The sequence below is a fragment of the Magallana gigas genome, chromosome 5 (assembly GCF_963853765.1).
Source record: "Magallana gigas chromosome 5, xbMagGiga1.1, whole genome shotgun sequence".
Classification (NCBI taxonomy): Eukaryota; Metazoa; Mollusca; class Bivalvia; order Ostreida; family Ostreidae; genus Magallana; species Magallana gigas.
Window position 1 is genome coordinate 3,363,812 of NC_088857.1, and position 24,549 is coordinate 3,388,360.

Here is a 24,549-nt window from a genome sequence, read left to right on the forward strand (position 1 = left end):
ACGCACTATTAATATTTTACATACCAAGTTGAGACACAACTGTATTTTGAATTATGATCTGTATAGAAGAAACATTATTGAGTCATCCAATTGTATTTGTGGTCAAAAGGAGGATATTTATCACTTTTTCTTTGTATGCAAGAATTATGTAAATGCAAGAAACAATCTTTTTGAATTACTTTTTAATAGGCTTGATGAAACAATTTTAATTAACTCACATTTGCTTCTTTGGGGTAGTGACAATTTGTCTTACAATACAAACTGCTTTATTTTTTCAGCAGTTCAAAAGTTCATTAATGAGTCTGGAAGATTTAATAATTAAATTCCTTTTTGCTTTTGCTTTCTATACTGTACATTAACGTTATCTACTATATATTTGCAATTACTTTGTAAATGTATGTCCATGAATTTAATTATTATAAAGTCAATAACTATAAGTAACATGTAATATTACATGTACTATGACAATTGTATATATTGTATGTATTATCATTAGGAGAGGAACTTGTAAGTTGTAAGAACTTGTTTCCGATCCTTTTGTGTTACTTACACAATAAAATATGTTCAAATCATACATTGTTTAATTACACTATATATATATATACTTTTAGAGTAATGTGATTATATAAGTATCTTTTAAAATTGCAACATATATCTTAAATGGTAATTTTTTTGTTCAATAAATCTTATAACAAAGCATAGAAAAGAGATTGACATAAATAATGGACATAAATAGAAACCATATTTTAAAAAAAAAACTAATAGGATAGACAAATCACTTTCTTCAAGATGTAGAATTCTTCTGCATGACTATACTCTGTCCCGAGTTTTTGCTTCCGCCACTTTTTGCTTGATATTTCATTAATAGTAAATACCTTTGTGTTCACATTACGTTAATCCACTAATATGAAACATTTCCAGATTATCTGTCTTGAAACGCCCCCTCTACCGCTTTAGGTTTCAATACACATCCAAAAATTGAAAGTCTACGGAGATTTTGCATTGCATCAGCCATTAATAAGCCGGGATTATAACATTTAAAAATTCCACAAGATATCCCGAGTACTTCCGAATGGAGAAAAGATGTAAACATTTCCCATTATAAATCTCCGTAAGAAAATTGTTTTCGTTCCTGTAAAAATTTATGAGTGTTCAAAAGGGATAATTGTTCAATGAAGATATCTTGGATATATTCCATTCATCGATTTCAATTCCATTTCTTTCACAGGTATGTTTTTTTTTAATTAAAAGTCATCAAAACTTGATGGAAGCAATAACTTGGGACAGATAGATCGTCAACATCAAATATGATACATTTATTTAATACATTAAGATTTTGCAAAGTAACTCAATACTCAGAAAACCCCTGAAGTTATATTTTTTTCCTTTGTATTTAAGCCCTGAAGTTAGCAGTTTCCAAAGGGCGGTATCAGATCAACAAATCTTGCGAAGTTTTGAGAGAGCATGTCGTCCGTACTGTTACGAGATGCCCCATTGTGACTTCAGCGACCCCTACCGACGAACAGACGGACAATGTAACAACCCGATCAACCCCCTCCTGGGAGCTTCCTTCACTCCTCAACAGCGAGTCCTACCGAATGCTTACGATAATTGTAAGACTTCAATTTACATCTAGTTCCTATGTCAAAATATATGTTTTTAATTACATGTAATTCATTCTTAAATCAATTCTCCCTGTCAGAAAAATATATAGCAAACGATATTAGCTTATATACATATAGTAAGATGGCCGTATAGATCCTTACACTTTTTATCAGTTATTGACACAAATTTATAATTATATATTTAATTATGATTTGACCGATAGATATATTTGAAAATCTTAAACATGTACCAAATTTCCTTTTTAAAAGAATTTTTTGGTGAAATATGTGACTATATACAAAATTAACATTTAAATTGTCCTTCTCAAATGATTTTCTAAAAATTAAAACCAAAAAAATAACTGTTTTTTATTGATAACACTACATTACTATATAACACTGTCAAACAATTTCTGTTGTGTTTCAACAGTGATTGATGCCCCCCGTACACGGTCTGTTGACAACTCCCCCCTGCCCAGTGCCAGGACCGTCAGTAACAGGGTCTTCCAGTGGACCTTCAGGGGCATGACCCCGGTCAGTGCCAAGTTCTCCACATTCCTCACTCATCACGGGCAGTTCATTGACCACGATGTCATCTCCACGCCCTCGGAAACACGTAAAAACATATACATTTTCAAATTTTCAATAATAAAAGCTTTCTATCGCACAGAAAATTTGACTTATTATATCATATGAACTTTATTTCTAGTTTCAACAAATCAGGCAATCACAGACTGCTGTAACCAAGTTGGGTAAATAACACTTAAGACTTCTTATATCTTTTTAATATCAGTTTGAAACTTAATAACAGTAAGGCCATTCCAAGTTTTTTATGTTTAGCGTCCGCGGACGGATTGGTTTTGAGATGTAAAAATTTAAAAAGAACACAATTTTTGTTCATAAAATTGAATCGCTTTTTCATATGTCGGGCTCAGGATCGCACTTTTAAATCCAGATCAGAAATCAAATATAACAACTTTCAAAATGGCAATCATGTAGTAGGTATTTGCTATTTTTGTTACAAAGTGAAGAAAATACTTCAAAATATATAACAAATTTTATTTTGTTGAACTTTTAAAGTTGTGTTTTTTTTCTAAAGTTTGTGGGTTTTTTCCTGATAGAAAGTTTTGGGTGGACGCTAAACAAAGAAAAAACTTGCAATGGCCTAACAGTAGAATTTAGGTTTTGTTACATATCATTTCTAGAGAAAATACTTAAAAGTAAAATTGTGTTTACCTTGTTCTATTTGTTTTCAAGGACTGTATAACTTCCTTAACGCGAGCACAAATGATAACACATAATACCTACCATCCACCAGCGTTTTACATGTCGTGCATGCGCTCTTCTCACAAACAATGATTATTATTTGCATGCAAAATCTGCATTTATTCATTATATTTGTTTTTACTCTTCCTGCTATGATACCTAAAATGTGCATTTCTCCTTTAGCTATATCTACATACATTACCGTGATGTCCATTATTAATTACGATTAAGATGTTTCTAATCAGGGGCTTAATGAAACCCGAGGCTTGTTTCACCATCCCTGTTAACATAGAGGAGGCAGACCCCTTCTTCCCCCCGTATCAGACTTGTATGAACTTTGTACGTCACACCGGCGCTCCGCCCCTGGGGTGTGCAAATGGTGAGTTCTATCAAAACAACGGTATGTCGTATTAGGTAACTGACTGCCCCGCTTGAAAAAGATTACCGACAATTGGTTGTGATTCCTGAAACATCATTATTTAATCTACCAAACTCATTTCAAAAGGCGCATTGTAACCAACACATAAAAACTCATTATTATACTTACGAGTCCAGGTATTACCTCTATAAATTGGACATGTATATTTTGCAATTATGTTTTTGTAATACTTGAAGTTGTTTCAATTACAACAAAGTCAAAATAACTGATACTTAATTGTAAGACTTTATCATAAAGTTGTCAATTGTCAATTTATAACCCTTTTAAACATATACTTGCATTGGCGTTTAATTTTTTTTACCGATATTGAATGCAGGTGTACGAGAACAGGTGAACGAGAGGACATCGTTCGTGGACGGCTCTATGATCTATGGCTCTGACGCAGACAGAGAACGGGAGCTCAGAGCTACATGTAAGTAACGCTTGGGTACTGCATGTGTAATAACTGTGAAGATCGGTGGTACACGTTTTATGCATGAACTATCTACTTAAAGAGAAAAAATTCATCTTTTTAAATGTGGTCTAAATAGAGCTTCAAGTATCATTCTCCTTTAAAAAAATCTCTCTCCTTATTTTTAAATAAGATTAATTTTGTATCATTTTTTACTACTAAAAGGTTGACTGACCGTTTAAATCAATTAAGCAAAAGTAATTATCAAATGAAGCAAAGATGTTCTGGATTTTTCATTGTACCTGAAACTGAGAAATCGAATGTAATATCTTATGTATGAATGCAATATTTGATAAACAGCACAGACAAAAATCTTTCTAAATTATAAGCTGTATCATAAATGATACAATTAATGAATTAAAACCATTCCTTGATGTGGACTTGTTATTAAAGCATAAATTTTAGTTGATATCAATTAAATTTGAAACAAATCATTTATAGGTAAAGAGAATTAAAGCTTGTTTTAATAAAAGGTCAAAATCTCTCTCTCTCTCTCTCTCTCTCTCTCTCTCTCTCTCTCTTCTAATCGATCTATATACCGATACCTTTATAAATTGTTGTCATTTTTAAAAAGAAAATGCTCTTCTTATTACACTCATTTGGCCGAAAAACTGACACTCTTTATTAAAGACTTACGTTTGTTGAAATCAAATCAAAAAACTATTTTTACTTTTAAAATGTTAACAATGCTTTCTAAGGTTTTCTAATAGTCAACCAAAATTAATGTGCAGAGAGAAAAATCAGATTAACAAAAACTTATGTATTAAATTAATGTAAACTAAAACATGGCACGAGGTTTGCTTACATAACACAGAAATTCAAACTCTGTATCTTGCTTACATATACAATGGTTGATCCACAAGTAATGTCACACAACACATAGCTCTTCTTGCGTACACTTTATTATATCAAATAATATATAAAAAGAAGGCGTAAGGATATGATCGAGATAGCACAAAAGCCCGTATGGTTTAGTTCATAAAATGCAATTTTAAATTTATTTTATTTTCCCAATTCATTTATTATATAATGTAAGAGTACATAATTGCAAAAGTAATACCGGTATTTCGAAATTTCAATGGTTTAACAAACGATAAGAACAAAACTATTTTCTCGTTTTTTCGAAGCCACAAATGTGGAGCACAGACCCACCCTATTAATGGTAGAGTTCTATAAAATGACACCATTTCCAGATTTTGGTACGCATACTTAGGTTTCAATCAACATAGTCTAAGTATTGAATATATCAAAGGCTTAAAAATCGATGTTATTCAAAATGTACTTTGTTTTGAATGGTTTTTAATAGTATTATTGCATTTTTTGACATTTTATTTTTTTCAGAATATTACCTTTGCTTATATTTACAGTAGGCATTTTAACACGCCTTATCCACTCATTTTCTTTGACAATCAAAATTTGGTATAATTTTGTTGAATGTTTACAAAGATAAGAATTTATATCATAAAGCTATTTACTGGCTATGAAGAGTAAACCCCCCCCCCCCCCCATAGGAACGGTTTCAAAAAGCAAAGCCGAGGAAAATAGTTGCTGTCGAGGGGGTCAATAATCTTTAAGCTATCGTCTGAATAATCAATACATAGGCATTTAATTATTACAAAGAAAAGTTTAATTGCCCCCGATGCAAGATTTCTTGATGGAAACAAATAAGAATTATCAGAAGATGAAGGAGATGGAATTTCGCCGGTGAATTGGTTCGATGATTATTCACTATGAACAGATAGTACAGGAACTATTTCATGCTTATGTAGAATAGCATCTTTATTCGTTGTAACTTTACGTAGAAAATATAAACAGAGTAATAATAAACATGATAAATACGAGGCATCGCTGCGTCATGCTGTAATGTCTTTTTTTTATGATTGTAATCCTCAGAGAAAATGACATGGTAAAAAAATTGAAAAGCTACAAACAACATAATATTTTAAAACAAATATAGCATAGACTATAAATAAATTATAAAGTCAGAAAAAGGTAAAAAAAATTTTTATCAAAAATATTATAAGGCTCATGACTTTTTAAGCACCAATAAAATTGATAAAAAAATCCAATATATGAGTGCATTCGCATTCCTTTATCACACATAAAGAAGTGCTCATTTATTTACTGGAAAAAGTAATTTCACAACTCTGAATAGAGTATCACCGTCATTTCTTTATAAAGGACTAAATTAATGAAATTTTAACATAACGTCAAGAATAAAAAATAACGTCGCCAGCGTTCGGAGCCTGTCCTCATTTCACGCATTATTTAATAAATAACCTTACAAAATTATTATAATGATGCATTAAAATTTTCAGTCCTGAATTGTCATGGGTAGATATTTCAAAGTACTAATTTTTGTTACATGTACTTTACAAGTAATTTTAACGTTTTTATCGCATCTTTCAAATTCTCTTTGGAATAATCCTCGTATGACTGACTCTCAAATTTTGATTGATTAATCAAATATTAAACTATTATATTACGAAGCATTGTAAACAATTATAGATAGCGAAATGTCGAAATATAACCATATCCTATAAAATGTGAAAAACTTATGAAATGTCTAGATTTATGGGAAGAAAAAAATGAACACTCTGATGGATTTACTTGGTGCGATGCAAATAATACACCAAGAAGTAGGATTGATTTTGTATTCATGAGTGAAAACTTATCTTTAAAAACTAATAATTTAGCACTACAAAAAATTCCCGGTACCCATTCTAATGGCAATAGAATGTCCGATCACAAATCGATACAATTTGATCTAAATATTTTTGATAATAAAAAGGGGGGTGGTTATTGGAAGCTTAATACGTCTCTTCTAGAAAATAAAGAATACACAGAGCAAATTTCTGAAATCATAAAAAATATCTCCAATACGCATGAAACATTTATACAAAAATGGGAAATTTTGAAGGAGGAGGTTAAAAAATTCTCTTTAATTTTCTCCGTGAAACAATCAAACAGATTTAAAAAGAAAGTATTAAATATAGAAAAAGAAATTGAATATATAGAATCTTTGCCTTACAATGAAATTGATATGATTAGGAAAAGAAACTTAGAGACTCAGCTAAACGAACTTTATGATAGAAAGTCTAAAGGTGCTCAGATAAGATCACGTGCAAAATGGATTAACGAAGGTGAAAAGAACACGAAATATTTTTTATGTCTAGAAAAAAAACGTCAAACACAAAACGTAATTTACGAACTACAGAATGAAAAACAGGAAAACTTAACAACAGATGATGAAATTTTAGGTGAAATGTGTCATTTCTATGAGAATTTATACGATACAAAAAATGTAAACGATTTAGAAATTGAAAATTATTTAGAATCTAGTAATATTAAAGCTCTTTCTGCTACAGCTAAAGACAATTGTGATAAATTTCCAACCTTAGATGAATGTAAAGATACAGTAATGAGTATGAAAAGTAATAAAGCTCCCGGGCTTGACGGATTGCCAGCAGAATTCTATCAATGTTTTTGGGATCAACTATCTTCACTTTTTTTGATATGCTGAAAGAAATTTTCCAGTCAAATGAAATGTCTTTCTCTCAACGCCTAGCAGTTATCTCTCTTATCCACAAAAAAGGTGAAAAATATCTATTAAAAAATTACAGACCTATCAGTTTGACGAACACGGATTATAAAATCATTGCGTTTATATTTGCACGCAGATTGCAAAAAGTGATAGATGAATTTATAAGTAATGAGCAAACAGCGTACATAAAGGGAAGATTTATAGGTACAAATGCTAGACTAATTCTAGACATTTTTGAATATTGCGAAAATATTAATCAAGAAGGGCTACTCCTCTTTTTGGATTTTGAAAAGGCTTTCGATTCTGTTGAATGGAATTTTTTATTCAAAAAGTTAGAGACTTTTAATTTCGGAACCAATTTTATTCACTGGATTAAAATTTTATATAAAAACCCAATATTTCGATTGAAAAATAATGGATGGATTTCAAGAACATGTCAAATGCATAGAGGAATTAGACAAGGTTGTCCTATTTCAGCATTACTATATCTTTTCGTCGCTGAAATCTTATCTGATAAAATAAAAAACAATGGGTTAATAAACGGATTTACTGTTAAAAACTTAGAAAAAGAAATTAAAAACATCCAACATGCAGATGATATGACATTATCACTGAAGAATATAGATTCTCTCAAACAAGCCATTAAAACCATTGATATCTTTTGCAAACTCGCGGGATCAAAAATAAATTTATCTAAAACAGAATGCATCCTTCTTGGCACTCTTAAAAACCAATACAACAATGTCGAAGGAATACATGTAACGAACCAATCAGTGAAATGCTTAGGTATACACATTGGTCATGATAAAATTGAGTGTTACAATAAAAATTGGATGAAAATCTTTCATGAAATGGAAACTTTATTTGAATCTTGGAAAAAAAGAAAACTAACAATATTTGGAAAATGCACAATAATAAACAAATTAGCAATCTCAAACTTATATATGTAGCTAGCATTTTGGAAATACCCGACAATGATTTCATAAAAAATGTAAAAAGGCTTATATTTAATTTCATGTGGAATAAAACAGATAGGATCAAAAGAAATACAATCATAGGTGAAGTATATGAGGGAGGAATAGGCCTTGTTGATATAGAATCTAAATTTACGGCCCTAAAAGCTATGTGAGTTCCACGTTTACTCAGTACAGAACACAATATTAAATATTTTTTTAACAGTTTCTGTAAGGCTTAAAAATTGATATCGAATATCTGATGAAAACAAATGAGACTGTTGCCAAAGACTATGGTATAATTAATAACTTTCCAGAGTTCTACAAGCAAGCTTTTGTATGCTATAATTTATGTAAAGATGATACCCAAACCAAAATACCAGTTTTTTCTACCGAATCTTTTTTATTACAACCTATCTGGTCAAATAAAATATTTAATTTTAAAGGTAAGACAATCTGCTTTGAAAATTGGATTAAAAGCGGAATACTATATGTAAAGGATGTTTTTGAAGAGAATGGAACTTTAAAAAGTTCTTCGGATATATTCGATACTTTGCGCATAAGAACAAACTGGCTATGTGAATACAAAATAATAAAACAAATTTTTACCAAATTTGAACTCAAATATGATTTTTCAAAAATTCCATACTTACAAACAAAACAAATACCAATGATTTCCCATCAACATAACACCAAAACTTTTTATTCAATATTGATCAAACGTAAATTTGAAGCACCTTGTACACAATCTATATTAGAAAAAGAATTTAAGTTGGAAAGCAAAAATGTATGGAAATCAATATACACACAAAAAATTAAAAATATTAAAGACAAAGCCTTAGCGGAGTTTAATTACGAACTACTGAACAATCTGTTATGTAATAATCTTCTAGTGAGCAAATGGAATAAAAATATCACTGCTAAATGCAAACAATGTAACTATATTGAAAATTCGAAGCACCTTATTTTTGATTGTGTTAATGTAGAAAAAATTTGGAAAGCGGCAAGCGAGTGCTTAAATTTTGATATTAATTGGAAACATATTGTTGTGGGGTTCTACCTGGAAGAAACACAGGTCACCAAATTATATAATTATTTTTTGTCATTTATTGCATATAGAATATACAAATGTAAAATGTATTGTCGACTTGAAAATTCGCCCGAATCAATTATATTGATAAAAAATTCATTCAAAGAGTATTTTACGAGACATTGTGCAGTTCTGAAAATGCTAAAAAGTGCAAAAGAAAATGAACTTTTTCAACTTTTGATAGCTAAACTTTGATATTGGTAATTCTTTTCAAAACAGTAATACACCTGATACACATAGGGACTGTCTATGTGTATTAGCGCTTTACCCGGGGACGTAGTGATGGACTGTATGAATACGTGTGTGTTATGTCAGCCAGGGGTTTAACTTATTTTAACTTTTATTACGTAAACCAATGAATATAACATTCCAATAATCGCATGCATTATTATGTTTTCATACGATACATTATGTTATTATGTGTTATTATATTTATCACTGTGTGCATAATAATGTATATATATATACAGTGGAGCCTCACTTATCCGGACACTTTTGTCCCCATGCCAAATCGTCCGGATAGGTGAAGCGTCCGGATATCTGAATTGTGATATTTACCTTTAATATTTATGGAAACATAACTCATAAATTAATTATACAATTAAATATTTTATTTTGATAGCCATAAGCACTACAAAAAAAGTTTAGATTTTTTTTAAATTAACAAAACAAAATTTTGTTAAAAACATTATTTAAGGTATGTTTTTTCCACAGGAAACCAAGCACTACATTCTTTAAGGCAACACATGTGCATGTACATGTACATAACAATCACTGTATTAAACCGATAATTTAATTACATTCGCATAACAAAGCGATATATATATATTCTTGAATTATGATTTCAATTGAAATTCATATCTACGTATAAGCTATCTATGACCACAATTTTGTAAATTGTTTTATATATAATCAATAAAAGAGAAAAAAATATAACCATATCCCTTGAAGAGATGATGGAAGGAGAGAGAAAGGAAGAGGTGGAGAAAAGAGATGATGGAAGGAGAGAGAAAGGAAGAGGTGGAGAAAAGAGATGATGGAAGGAGAGAGAAAGAAAGAGGTGGAGAAAAGAGATGATGGAAGGAGAGAGAAGGAAGAGGTGGAGAAAACAACACAAAGAAATGTCAATCCTTATTTGGCCAGAAAAGTTGAAACTTGTGTTGAAGAAATCTCAAATAGTGTATATTTAATGAATGATTTATTATAATCAAATCATTATTGCCAAGAGAAGAAAAAGGCTACAATTTGGATTTGAATTTTTACATAACACATACATTACATATAGTAATAAGGTCAAATCTTATTATTTTTTGTAGTTAGTGGACGACTTGCTGTAAATAAAGAAAATCTTTTGCCAATTAACCCCCAGGGATGTCCAGAAGAAATACAAGCCAAGTTTCCTTGTTTTGCTGCAGGTATAATGTAATGAAATGTATTTTGAGTTCTAATGCATAATTTTAAAGTAATCATCAAATCTACTTTAGAGTTTTAATAATTTTTTTTATATTTCACATATTATGGCCTTAAACTCACTGTTATTCAAACCTTTAGATATTTTTTTACATACTTTTATACAGAGTTCCTCTTGTCTAGGAGAAAAATGTGATATCAGAATGATTATGACTATCGAGTCCTTAAGGAAGGAGTCTTTTCTGGTTTTCGACTTGTCAAACGTAAATTTGATTAATTGTTCATTAAATCAAGATGAAAGGAAATTAAAATAGTATATTTTTCTTTCTTTTTTACTATCATACAACTTGGGATAGAAAAATGTAATCAATGTTTAGAATGGAACAAGGACTATATTTTTGGCGTAGGAAAATATCACATGTTGCACAATTCAGAATTGCTGCAGATTATATATATATAATAAGTCTGTTTTAGCATTTTAAAAACAATAACAATAATGTTGGATTTTTTTTTACTAATGTGAACTAATAATATGATACTTGGGTTTCAGAATATGTTTTTAAAATATGATTTGCCTATCAAATAATATTTTTATAAGCTTTTTAAAGCGCCCATTCTATACATTGATTTTTGTGAAAAAATCACTAAAATCAGTTTTTCTCTCTTATGAAACGGTCAATATATTAGCTTTTCTGTCAATTTATATCTTTATATAAAGTCTTCATAATACATAAAAATTAGAAATATTTTATTATTGGAAGCATAAAAAAATAATCAAAATTTCTTCAAAATTTAAGAAAATTAGAGGAAATGCGGGCTAAGCAATATCAATTTTAGTATAAATATTTATTCCAATTTTTCAAACAGGAGACCACAGACAGAGTGAAACACCGACATTAACCGTTCCCCACATCACGTGGTTAAGACGTCACAACTTGATCGCTGATGCATTAAGAGCCGCTACGGGAATTACAAACGATGAAATCCTTTTTCAGGAGACGAAAAGAATTGTTATTGCGGAACTACAACACGTTACTTACAATGAGTTTTTACCGGCAATACTGGACGATTTACATATGAATGCATATAATCTACGGTCCAAGCAAGTAGGTCATGCAGAAATTTATAATCCAGATGTTGACCCAAGGACCATTAATGCGTTTGGTGTGGCAGCATATCGAATGGGTCACAGTTTGGTCCGAAATACCGTGGGACTTTTGGAGAATAGTCGCAAAAGGGTTTTCCCTGTGCAAGAACATTTTGAAGTTCCCGATATAATGTACAAAGGTGGATATGAACTTATGGCTCGCTGGATGTCAAGGGAGCCGAAGTCAAAATCGGATCGATTTCTGGTCGATGGTATCAGGAATAGGCTGTTTGAAAATTTTATTGCAACTACTTCACCTGGCGAAACGCAGTCTTTAGATTTGGGAGCTCTCAACGTTCAGAGGGGCCGTGACCACGGCATTCCGTCCTACAATGCTTACCGACAGTTCTGTGGACTCCCTAGAGCTAACTTCTTCGCAGTAACACATGGAGGTTTAGTTAATCACAGTCCCCGAGCAGCAAACGCACTTAAACTGACATATAGGTAAATGATTTTATCATACTATTTCCATTCTTCAAAAATCAGATAAACATTACAATGCAATTTGGTGTAGCATCTTTTCAGAATAATTTTATACACAAATTCTTCATGTTTTAAAATCTTATTTATGCATTTTTTATTGCAAAATTATAACAAATATTGACAATGTAATACCGTTGCGTTATCTATTAACGGCTCAGCTAATAATGTTGCAAAAATGATTTACAATTACACAAAGGGACTTTTATTCAAGCTTAAAAGTTAAGGTTCTATTCTTAATTATAATCTTCCAGACATCCTGATGACATCGATTTGTTTGCTGGTGGCATGTCTGAGACTCCTGAATTAGGCAGTATACTAGGACCGACCTTTCAATGTCTGATAGCCTTCCAATTCAGTCTTTACAAACAAGGAGATAGATTTTGGTACGAGAGGACCTTTCCAGAAATTCCACTAGCAGCCTTCACAACAGGTAATATATATTTGATAGCAATTAAACGAGCAGTACGCAAACAATTATTTCTCTGGTTAAGTAAAATAGATTAGGTTGTGTGAACTTATATAAGATAAGCTGTTATGAATAACTTTCTTTTTTCATCTAGCCCAGCTTGGTCAAATAAAACAAACCACGTACGCAAAGATTTTGTGTTCAGTAATGAGTGACATAGGAGTTTTTCATTCCTTCCAACCTAACTTGATGCTACGTTCCAATATTCCAGGGTACTATGTAAATCAATCTCTCTCTCTCTCTCTCTCTCTCTCTCTCTCTCTCTCTCTCTCTCTCTCTCTCAATATTGTTCTTTGCCATATTACTTTTATGAAGTTGTATACAGATTTTTGAGTATTTTTTTTTTGTTTTAACAGAAACTCTCCACTGCAATGCAATGTTATACTGGGAGGTAGTCCTCTTGGATTTGATATAAATCCATTCGCCGATCAAATTATTAAGCTTCGCGGAATGCGAAGGCAAAACCCTTTCCTCGGAGCAATTTCCCCATTTAATCCAGGCATGCACAAAATCATGCAAATTATGGGTCAGTTACCACACAGAAATAACGTTTTCCCTCCTATTAACTCTGCACGAGTGCCCAAAATCAGACGGAAACAAAGAAAAGTGTATTGAAATTATTTTTAGAAAGATGTTACAAAGTTGTAAACGTGCTAGATATCAGAAAATAAACAATTTGTTTTGATTGGAAACATGTCTTTAAATGGTGTTATATGTCTAATGCGAGGCAAGCTACTGACAGACAAGTTGATAAAACAAGACTATCAACAGTCTCGATTGAAGTAATCTCTTCGTAATATCTATGCTCGATACAACGACCTTGTCAGCAAATAAATCTTCCACTGGGTCGCATGCTGACTAAAGTTTTTCATACTAATTGTTGGACCATAGTTAAGCACCTAATTGTCCACGGACTTTCCCGATTATGACAAAGAACACACGGCGGGTGTGACCGGTCAGCAGATCTGGAGGATGCTCACTCCTCCTAGGCCCCTGATCCTACCTCTATCGTTTTGTAGGTCCGTGTTGCTCTGCTTTGATTTGTATTTCGTTTTATGGATTTTTGAGATGGTTGACGGTTTTTTATTGTCATTTTTGTATGATCAATATAAAAAATGTTTAGGGGAAATATTACTGACGAAAAGGTGCACAATCAAGATTAATAAATAATTTAATGCAGGGAATTACAAACTACAAGAAAAACTATCACGCGTAATAAAAATATCATTTGTATCGGTTAGTATATATCTTTTAACTCTACCTGCACATGTATTTACGTCATAGACTGCTGGCAAAAGATCAGTTGGTTTGTGTTATTTTTTAATCTCAAAAGGTATGAATGGATATCAAGGTAGCGTAGTGAATAATGCACGACGGAGACCCAGGTTTGAGTGGTTAAATGTTAATGGGTATGTCGGCTGCTCACTTGGACCTATAGTTTTTTTTAGAATCTACGGTTTTCTGATTGACCAAAGCTCCCCATTACCGCGATAACATACTTGCTTAGAAAAAAAGTTCTTGAACTTGTTTATCAATCGTTGGTAAAAAAAAAAAACAAAAAAAAAAACAGTGTATTTTAACCTCTCATAATCTAAAAAAACCGTTTATGATGCAATTTCATTTGCCTCATTTCTTTAAATAAAATAAGTCAATTATCGTCCAGTTAAAAAATTACAAATTCACTTTATGTACCTCTATGTAAAATTCTTATCAAGACAGACAACTCTCTCATCTTCTGCATACAGTGACTTACACATTTGGTTTCGCATAAAAAAATTTCTCAATACATATTCATACTGTAAAATGATCACTGAAGAAATTGTTAATTCTTTGGTAATATTTCAATATCATTTTCAACGCCAATACGTATTCACCCATTTAAGTATAAATATCGTTACTACTTCTACGAGCTATTAATAAATCCATTGCATTTTTTCTCTTTTTTGATTTTTACCAATCGTTTACTTTTAACGCATTTATAATTACAATTCTTCCATACGCATTGATTGTGTTTTAATGAGGAGCAATAATTTGTATAATCAATATATTAAATGCTAAAGAACCGAACATATTGAATGTAAAATTTTACAAAAGGCAAAAAAACACATCTTTATTTTTTAACTGGAACACTAGAAAGCATAGTACAGTATGCTTTGAGAACATATGGTTGTTTTTTTTTTAATTTAAATATTTTTTTGGACCAAGGTCGTGTAGTATGCAATTTCCCATATAATCTTATTGAAGTTACAAATTTATCTCCAATCGTAGAAGAGCGCAGAAAGGAACATAATCAAATAAAATTTTTGAAACTTATTTCAGTTCACATATTGAATTGCTTGGTGGTATATACACACATGCTAAATACAAATCTTCAGGACTTTCTAATAGACATTTATCAAGCTTAAGCCATATTACAGTGTCACACATATTTTCAAGAAAAGATACATAATGCTTTAAAAGTTTTTTTTACGAATTAGAATAACACAACCACCTCCTTGTTTTGATTTTGAACGCATTCTTCGAAAAACAAAGCTATGAAATCCTTTCACGTCAATTGAGAAATTATTTTCTATCCAACATTCCGTAAGGAGAATGATGTTATATGAGAGAATAGAGCACTAACTTTTTTATCGCTGAATTTACTGGCAAAACCCACGTTTATGTTCCAGCTGATTATCTTCACGAAGTCATCCTCCAATTGCCCCTAAACTTCACTTCTGCCGTATCCAGCATCCTCTGTAAGTATCTCCGCGGGCTTGTCATCCTCGGGATCATCTCTGCCAGCCTCTGTGTTAATGGTGTCTCCTGTCTCTCCCATGTAGAGTTTGCCGTCAATGAATAGTTTGTCATATTTCAATACAGCCCTTCTATTTTCCCCCAATGCTTTTCTCAAAATAGGCATCAAAACCTTTCGTTTCTCGACGATTGTTTTAGGAAATTGTTCTCGTATATTGTACTGCTTGTTTTTTAGCTTGTATCCAGATGTCCTGACACTTTCCCTGACCCTGAAGTTCGAGAATTTCACAACAATAGGCCTTGTATTGTTGTACTAGAATCGTCCAATCCTATGAGCACGATCGATATTATCTTTAATGCCAACAATGTTTAGTTCTTCTTCACAGAACTCGTTGATCAGGTTTACACAGTTCTCCTTTCCACTGCCGCAGCATTCTGCGAGTCCGAAAAAAGCAAATTGTCCCTCATACTTCTTGCCTGCAGATCTGTAATTTGGCCTTGTAATTGTTTATTCGCTATCATTAGTTCTCTTATTTCCTTAACTGTTTCCTCAACGTCTCCTTTTAGACTAGTCTGAGATTTCTTGATGCCCCCCATCGAGTTCCCCAAGTTACCAGTAAACTTCTCTAGATTGCCAACTCTAGTCTGTATATTTTCAATGCAATCGCACAATGCAGTCAAATCAGTACTTACCTTGTCAATTTTCGACATTTTGGCGTCAAGTTCTGCGATTCGAATCACTAGTTGATCCACCCATGCTGGTTGTGCAGTGTTCGAATGTGCGGGCGGTGGTGTATTCTTGAACGTGCCGACTTGCCCGCCATTGGCTCCCCTCCCTGTTTTGGCTGACTTAGTGTCCGGTTTTGGTGTCGAACCATCCGAAGATAACCGTCTCTTGCTATCCTTATTATCCTCCGACATTATGGGGCATGCACGAAGAGTTTTGTATCACACAAAAACAGATATATCACCGTAAAAAAAGAAATAAATCTCCTCTCAAAAACTCTAGGATCTGACCGTCCATTCCTAACGCATGCGCACTTTTTCCTTGTGTCCAGCCACTGCCGTTTTCGATGAGGATCAAAGTAGTAAGTTTTTAAAAATACTCTTATTTTTTAAGCATATCTTTTTTGATCTATATACATTTGCACATATCAGTGTTAATTATATCAAGGAGAATTTTTCATGACCATGATAATCAAAAGAACATTTGTTTGTTATGGAGTAAACAGACTACACTGTATTTTTGTCTTTTAGTCTGAATGGCAGTCACTACTGACCTCTTTACATAAGGAACATTGGTGAAGAACATCAGTCCATTGAGGGGGGGGGGGGGGTTGTTCAAAGATATTAAAAGTTGTTGGAGGTGGAGCTGATGTTTCCTATCTTAGTAGTGACAGCGAGTGGTGACTACAATAAAAAGCTGGGTAAGTTTATTATAAGTAACTAAGCACTAGTCAGAAAATTTGGAAATGTTGAAGAAAATTGAAATTATAAATGAAATCATGCTTTAAATGTTAAGGCGTTCAGAAAAATTCTGATAAATTTTAAACATATTCATTTTAGGTAATACATATACTTCTAATCCCTGTACTGCCAGTGTTGAAGGAATATTCAATAAGCTTTTCACAATGTACACAGGGAAGCCACCTAGCAGCCAATGGGAAAGGTATGGTCAATGAAGAATATCATAAATTAGTTTACAGAATTGCAAATTATGAACATGTAATGAGTATCAGTGATAACAAATATGCAGCTTTTCAGTCTTATAAATACATGTAAGTAAATGTGTATCACTCTTGACATATAATGTTGTAATATACATTAAAGGAACTTTGATTTGACATGATTTGACTTCAAATTTTCAAATTTCATTTTTCCATGTTCATTGTTTATACTGATAAATATAGAAGTTTATAATGCTAAGTCAAAATTTGAAAGTCAAATATCAAGTTAGAGTTCATAATTCATTGTTTTGTAAACAAAGCTCGAATATTGTCATTTTTTACATATGTGTTGTATTGATGTAAGTTTCAATCAAATCTATCTTTCCTTTGTTGATAATAGTATCTATGAAGATATTGAATTAGTTTAAAGTGTTTTTTACATGTCATTTTGTCCAAGGAATGGTAATTCTCTACATTACATTTTTGTAAACAACTATAGGAATCGAGCTTTGTTTACATAAAAACCAATTCTTACCTCTGTATCTTGCTTGTAACTTGACTGTAACATTCAATATTTAAAATGCATCAGTAAACCGTTTTATACATAAAAAAATTAAAGAACATTTGATCTCATATCGTGTCCAAGTCCCTTTAATTATGTTAACAGGAGAGCCATTAAAACCTGTATTGAAGAGAGAATTGAAGAGAGTGCTGGGGACTGATCCTTGAAAAGAAATACTACTTTCTGTCACAAAACATGTCCAATTATTAATCATAATATATTTTTCTTAAAGTGAGTCAATCTCTTTTTTTCAATGTCATTTAATTCATTTTCATTCTACGTTTTTATTATGTAACCCTTGACATTACCACAAAATGGCTTTGTAATGCTTAATGTTCATACCTCCAAAATGTTATCAAATCATGAAATGTTTACTTGCTATTGTAAAGAAATAGTTCAAAACACCTATATTTTTTTGACTTGGTCAATTGATTTATATAAGGCATTATATGCATTTATTTACATCATGAGGGACAAAATCCTATAGTTCATAAGATAAACAGATGATACCTCCATTGGCTCTAGAGATTCGTCCAATGCCTGCATTGGCTCTTGTGTGATTAGCTCAGTGCCTGCATTAGATCTAGAGGAATTTTATCCAGTGAGTCGCTCAATGCCTGCATTGGCTCCAGAAAAGATGCTCAATGCCTGCATTGGCTCTTGAGAAAGTCGATCAATGCATGCATTGACTCTTGAGAGAGTCGCACAATTTTTGCATTGGCTCTGCAGAGATTGAGCCATTCGATGCATGCATTGGTTGTAGAGTGAAGGTCGTTCAATGCCTGCATTAGCTCTTGAGAGAGTTGTCAATGCCTGCATTGGCTCTAGAGTGTACAAGCGAATGCCTGTATTCGGTAAAGTGGCCAAATCACTTTACATACTTCTATCTTCTATTAAACAATATTTCAGTATTCCTTGTTCATTCATTTTATGAACGTTTCATCTCTATTTGTAATTTTTTTATCGGCAAAGTCAATTCCAATATCATCAACTGCATGAACATTTGTGATAAAAATAAAAGCTAATTGCACTAAGAATAAAAAATATAATTGATAGTTGATCAATGTTACAATAGAAGTGTTAATTGAGAGGTTTTGGGAATATATAAATTAAGCCGTAATGTGTTTATTCGGCGTGTTCTGTGATTGTAATCAAATTTCATTCTAAATCGGTGTAATACATGTATCACTCATTTTGATAGAAAAAGTCAATTGTTATTTCATTCAACGTAAAAGTTTCTAAATATACATTTTTTAAAAAAAACAGTTAAGACAAAAAAATTATAGTGTAGACTCTATTATATTAATGATAGTTTATTACCTTATGATGTAAGTGGATTTGAAAACAAGTTAATTCTTCCTTACTTCCTTATGAAAATAAATGGTTAGAAAACTTATGATAAATCAACTATCAAAATTGCGATTGTATAATAGTAACAAATCAAACTTTAAAACTAAAAATTACCTTGAAATGAACATTTCAAAATCTCTCCGATCTATTTTTGCACAATTAAGAAGTGGATGTGGAATGCTTCCAATTAGAATTGAAACTGGACTATTTAAGAGGGATCCTCTCGATGCCAGATGGGCCGGGTCTTTCATTATTCATTATGTATCATATATATGTAATTTTTTTAATAACTTATCTCACTATAGATTACTTACTTACTTACTTTACATTCCTGCATATAAGCACAGTAACATTTTGCGAAATTTGGCATATTATAAAATTAGGTCAGCCTCGCTTAAGTAAATAATCTAAATAAGTCTTTTATGTCCATGACATAAAAGATAATTGCACAATGTTGTTTACACAGCAACTTAGTTCTCAAGACATATGACATTTTTGGCTCTTTTAAATCACCAAAGATATATGTGTAGTAACAATACCATTAAAATTTGGAACTTAATGTAGCATCCCACCTCAGAGCTAATTGGACCTTTTTGGGAAGATGTGATATCAAATAATAAAAGTAAGTAAGGGCTGTTAAACGGCTTGACGAAGGCACACCCGAGGCAACCGTGTAACAACACTTTTGTTGCAAGGTCTTTGTTTATAGGTTGAATGATTAAACTAATGACTGTGCACTGAAATTAGATAAAACGTCAATAATATTACGATAAATTAACTCAATTCTTAAAGCTAGCTTTTAGCTGACCTTAGTGATTGGCCAATTGATTAATCAATTGACACTGTCCATTTAAAAGACCTGTGCATGCATCAGTGATATACTACGGAGAATAGAAATTTGCAGTCATTAGAGTGGAATCATGCGACAAGAGAGTTTTAAAAAAGTGCCTTTATGATATGATATGCTATTAATGTTAAATTGAAATAAAAACACTCTAGGTACAAAAAAATCCCCAAATATTCGACAGAACACTTTAAGAATACACGCATATTTTTAAAAATATCAACAATTTTAATAATCAATCTGTGAATAAGCCATATATAGCTATTAATATGCGAAATTTCAAAGTTGACAATGCATAACATGTACGTCTGTTTTGATGCAAATATTTTCTTGCAAGTTTCATTGAAACCCTTTTGATATTGTTTTAATTTTTATGAACGCCAACAGATTTATTTTTCAAATCAATGAAATGCACAATTGAATAGAAAATGGAAAATGGATTCTCATTTCCTTCTTTCAATGAACCGGTCCACATGACGAGGGCTATTCATGACAGATTGATAAATACCTTGAACATTGACGATATTTTTTCTTGGAAATGATATCGCCTACCTATCAAATCCTTTATTTATTAGGGTCATTAACACGTACCTGCTATTTGGTCGATGTAAATTTAATTTATTTTTTAAAGAATTAGCAAATAGAGCTTAAATAAATCTTTTAACTATCTCATTATAAATAATTATTATCACGGTTTTGTGGTATGGTAGAGTGGATTTATGAAGTCTAACAATTTATTTCTAATTATTTAAAAAAATAACTCCGGATTACTTTAAGAAAATATCGAATTTTTGGCTAGAAAAGGAAATCCTTTTAATTGTTTCATAACTTGAGTATATTCAAGAAGTAAAGCACAATGATAAATAATATTAATCTCGCTATGGGGCTCAAACTTACAGGTCTGAAATTGACACGCCCTGTTTATCGATTGCTCTAAGCCATTAGCGACCTAAGAAAAATTACGCATTGCACGAAATATTCATGATGATGTCAGACTCAAAGTTTCACAGGAGACGATTTGGCTGTTTCTTTTAGCTAACGTACTTATGTAAATTAACAGTAATTTTGTGAATTTTACTAACTTTTCATAATCAATTCATTAATAAGTTAAAAGAAAAATTGTAAATTTAAACAATAAAATGCTTTCTTTAATGATTCATTCGGGTTATGAAGGTAGCGATCATAACGCGGGCCATGTATTTTTTCTGCAATGTCGCTACCTTCATATCCCGAATGAATTATCAAAGAAACCATTTCATTCTTTAAATAACAGAAATGCATATTAATGTATTTAAATGAAACCTTACGCATCAATAAAATCAGTATTTGTGTATCAATAGATATGTTTGCTATGTCTAAGAGGTAAATGATATGACAGGCATTGACAGTTTTCGCGCACTTTTTACTGACATTGGTATCGCTTGGATGTTGAAAAATTGGAATAATGTGGAATCATCATTGTTCGTGAAGGTCAAATGTTCGTGATTTTCGTAAGGAATCCTTACCCACTTATTTACATCCCCTTGAAGGTATATACAAGCATTTGTTTGATAATCATTAAATTCCTTCCGAACTTATGACTAACGAAATAACTTTCTTACGAACCAGGGAAATGTTTCTTCCTATTAACATTGAATCTCACGAATTAAAACGATTCCACAGAATGTGACAATCCGTTAATTACATATGCCGGGACATTTTTCCTCGCATTTGACATACACAATATTGCCATTGCAGTGTGTTAGCAAGTGTTAAGATTTATCGGGTTTTATGACATCTTATACAATTATAAATAATTACGAAACTTCTTGAGACATTTGCATTAACAAATTCAGCGTCATTCATCTTATATGGCTTAAAGAGAATACGAGATAGATATTGATTAAAAAATTTCCTTATAATTTATCAATAACAGGCACTAAAATCAAGTGACACAAAACCTACGATATCATTATTATCAAGGTATTATCAATTCATTAAATCATAAAAAAAAAAACAAAAAAAAAAACCCCACTAGATTATAATACGTATGATACAAGTTTAAGATTTTAAGAAACTCAAATAGATTTCTGACAGGGATTCGAAGTAATTAAATAAAACGAATGTTATACAATATCGAGTGGTATTCCGTTATGCTTCACTTCTTTTGATACTTAACCGTACTAATATCAGTTTGAATGACTTAGAGAAATGTACATCTTACTTTCACGTGTTTGCAATCAACCAATGGCGAAGAAGGAAAAAAATAATAAAGTGCGAACTTCTCTGTTTTCATCAGTTTGCAGCTTTATTCAACAGACGCTACTTGTAATTGATTAATTAAGAATATAATAAGAACATATGATAATGAAGCGAGCAATTCTCATTATCTTCAGTGTACATGTATGCATAGTTTTTGAAGCTGTCGGCCAAGGGAACATTGATACTATCGTAAATGGTGTTATGCAGTCTATCTATCGGGATGTACCATCGATGGAACGAATTTCAGCAAGTATATATCTAATTTTACCATTTTAATAAATGACACAGTCAAAAATTATTTTTTTTTGGGGGGGGGGGGTTAAAAATTATTTAAATACTTATGACTTTTAAAAGATTTTTTAAATAAGGTAATCGAGTACTGTATAACTTTATAAGATATTTATTGATAAGTGCATCAATCTACTTGAAATTTTACCATTTTAATAAATGATACATTAAAAAATTAAATTTTTGTAATGGGGAATACTTTGTCGTTATTAGTAGGTATTTAATGTATATTTTAAAATAATTATACAATGTGTTTTGTGGGGGTTTTTTTTTGGGGGGGGGGGGTTAAAAACTATTTTAATACTCATGACTTTTAAAAGATCTTTTAAATAAGGTACTCAAATACTGTATAGATTTATAAAATATTTATTGTTTAGTGCATCAATCCACTTGAAACTTTTTTGGTTAAGATTAAATTTGCTATTTATTGCATTAATGCCAAAATATGTCATAAGATTGCGTTGATAAAAACACGACGTCTTGAATTTATCTAGGAGCACGAGATTGGTAGGTTCTTATTATGGAAATATACAAAGAAAAGTCTTTTTAAGTGTTTTTAATTTCTCAGAAGATAGAATTCTACAAAATGTGATAAAACCAGACAAGAATTGTGGTTTTCAAACCACTACATTTTTTCAGGCTACAAATCATCCTATTTTCTTTCTCATAGTCACAGGTAAAGTTGCAACATGTGTTCAACATACGTTTCGACTAAAATATGTTAAAAATACGTTGAGCATAATTGAACATGAAATATTTTTAGAGTATGTTAAAATATGTTTCAAAAATTTTGTAAACATATGTTTGAAAAATATGTTAAACATTGCAGGTCGAACCCCTGGCAGAGCCTCTAGGCCCGTCTTTGGAGAAGAGTGGGGGCCCTCTCGGTACCTATACAGATTCTCACAAAGTAACCGTCCATCGATCAATGTTCTCTTAATGGAACAAGGAGCAAGGGCCACCCAAGCATTAAAGGCCATAGCAAGGCAGTATGTACCCTCAATTTTAACCTAGTTAGTCTTACATAAAACAAAACTTATATGTATTTGCAAAAAGATAGAATCGGAATGACGTTAAAGTTTAAAAAAAAAAGGTCCTTTGGTAAAGTAGCAAAACTTCTTAAACTATATATATTGACCTATTACAATATAGACAAAATAAATTTATATATTGTGTGCTTTGTAAAACATTTTATCGGACGGGATGCTAGTAAATGTCTTCAAATAATTTGATACTTAAGGATATCTTAATTCAAACCGATTTGTACGAGTACAAACATACAATATTTACCTATTACTAATACTTCTAGTTAAATGTATTGATATAAGGATCTTTTTTAGAATTGTTATCTTACATGGTAATTATTTTGATCAATAAATCATGTTAATAAACTTTAAAAAAATAATTCTATATAAACACGCCATCTGATTGGTCTAGGCAGATATAATTGTGACAGGGTGAACATATTTCCTTTTTTCGCAGGAAGTAGATATCATATTCTACCCCTTTTCATTAAATTGGTATAGAAAAACTGAGATGAGCCAACGACGTGAATGAAAAGGATTCAATGTAATATTTGAAGAATGTCCAATGTGAAAGTCTCATATAAAAAATTATATATTTCAAATTTTGAGGTTCCTGACATTCTTCCCAATAGTATGGAGCAATCTATAGTTGCTCATGTGTTGTGTAAGTGATTTACCGACCCTTCTACTTGCTATATATTTATAATTAATTTATCTATTATTAATAAAGTGTTTATACCTGGTAGAAAACGTAATGCATACTTTTTTGCTGGCAACTGTTATAATGCACTAAGAGTATGGTAGACAAATTCCTTCGGGAAAATCACTCATTTCTTCAAGACGAAGAATTCTTCCTGGATAACTAGACATTTAGCTCACATTAAAATTTTAAAGCTTTTGTAAAATAACATTATGCAATGCTAACTTAAAGGCATTCCCATTGCTACGGTTTTATTCTTCATTCTTCTTCAGTCCTGACGTTG

The 24,549-nt window shown here is 31.5% G+C and overlaps 1 protein-coding gene and 1 long non-coding RNA gene across 2 annotated transcripts; both read left to right on the plus strand.

Moving 5' to 3' along the window:
• Window positions 1–1,486: 1,486 nt before the first annotated feature.
• LOC105331854 (peroxidase-like protein) lies at window positions 1,487–13,585 on the plus strand. The gene is made up of 10 exons (XM_066084216.1): window positions 1,487–1,613; window positions 2,035–2,220; window positions 2,314–2,356; window positions 3,116–3,249; window positions 3,626–3,721; window positions 10,664–10,762; window positions 11,625–12,348; window positions 12,639–12,817; window positions 12,948–13,065; window positions 13,210–13,585. The coding sequence occupies exons 1-10, from the start codon at window positions 1,487–1,489 to the stop codon at window positions 13,466–13,468; spliced, it is 1,965 nt and encodes a 654-aa protein (XP_065940288.1). The 3' UTR covers window positions 13,469–13,585.
• A 3,341-nt stretch (window positions 13,586–16,926) lies between these two features.
• On the plus strand, window positions 16,927–18,214 carry LOC136275421 (uncharacterized). The gene is made up of 3 exons (XR_010713973.1): window positions 16,927–17,016; window positions 17,156–17,258; window positions 17,924–18,214. It is a non-coding gene; the product is annotated as an uncharacterized lncRNA (long non-coding RNA).
• The last annotated feature ends 6,335 nt before the right edge of the window (window positions 18,215–24,549 follow it).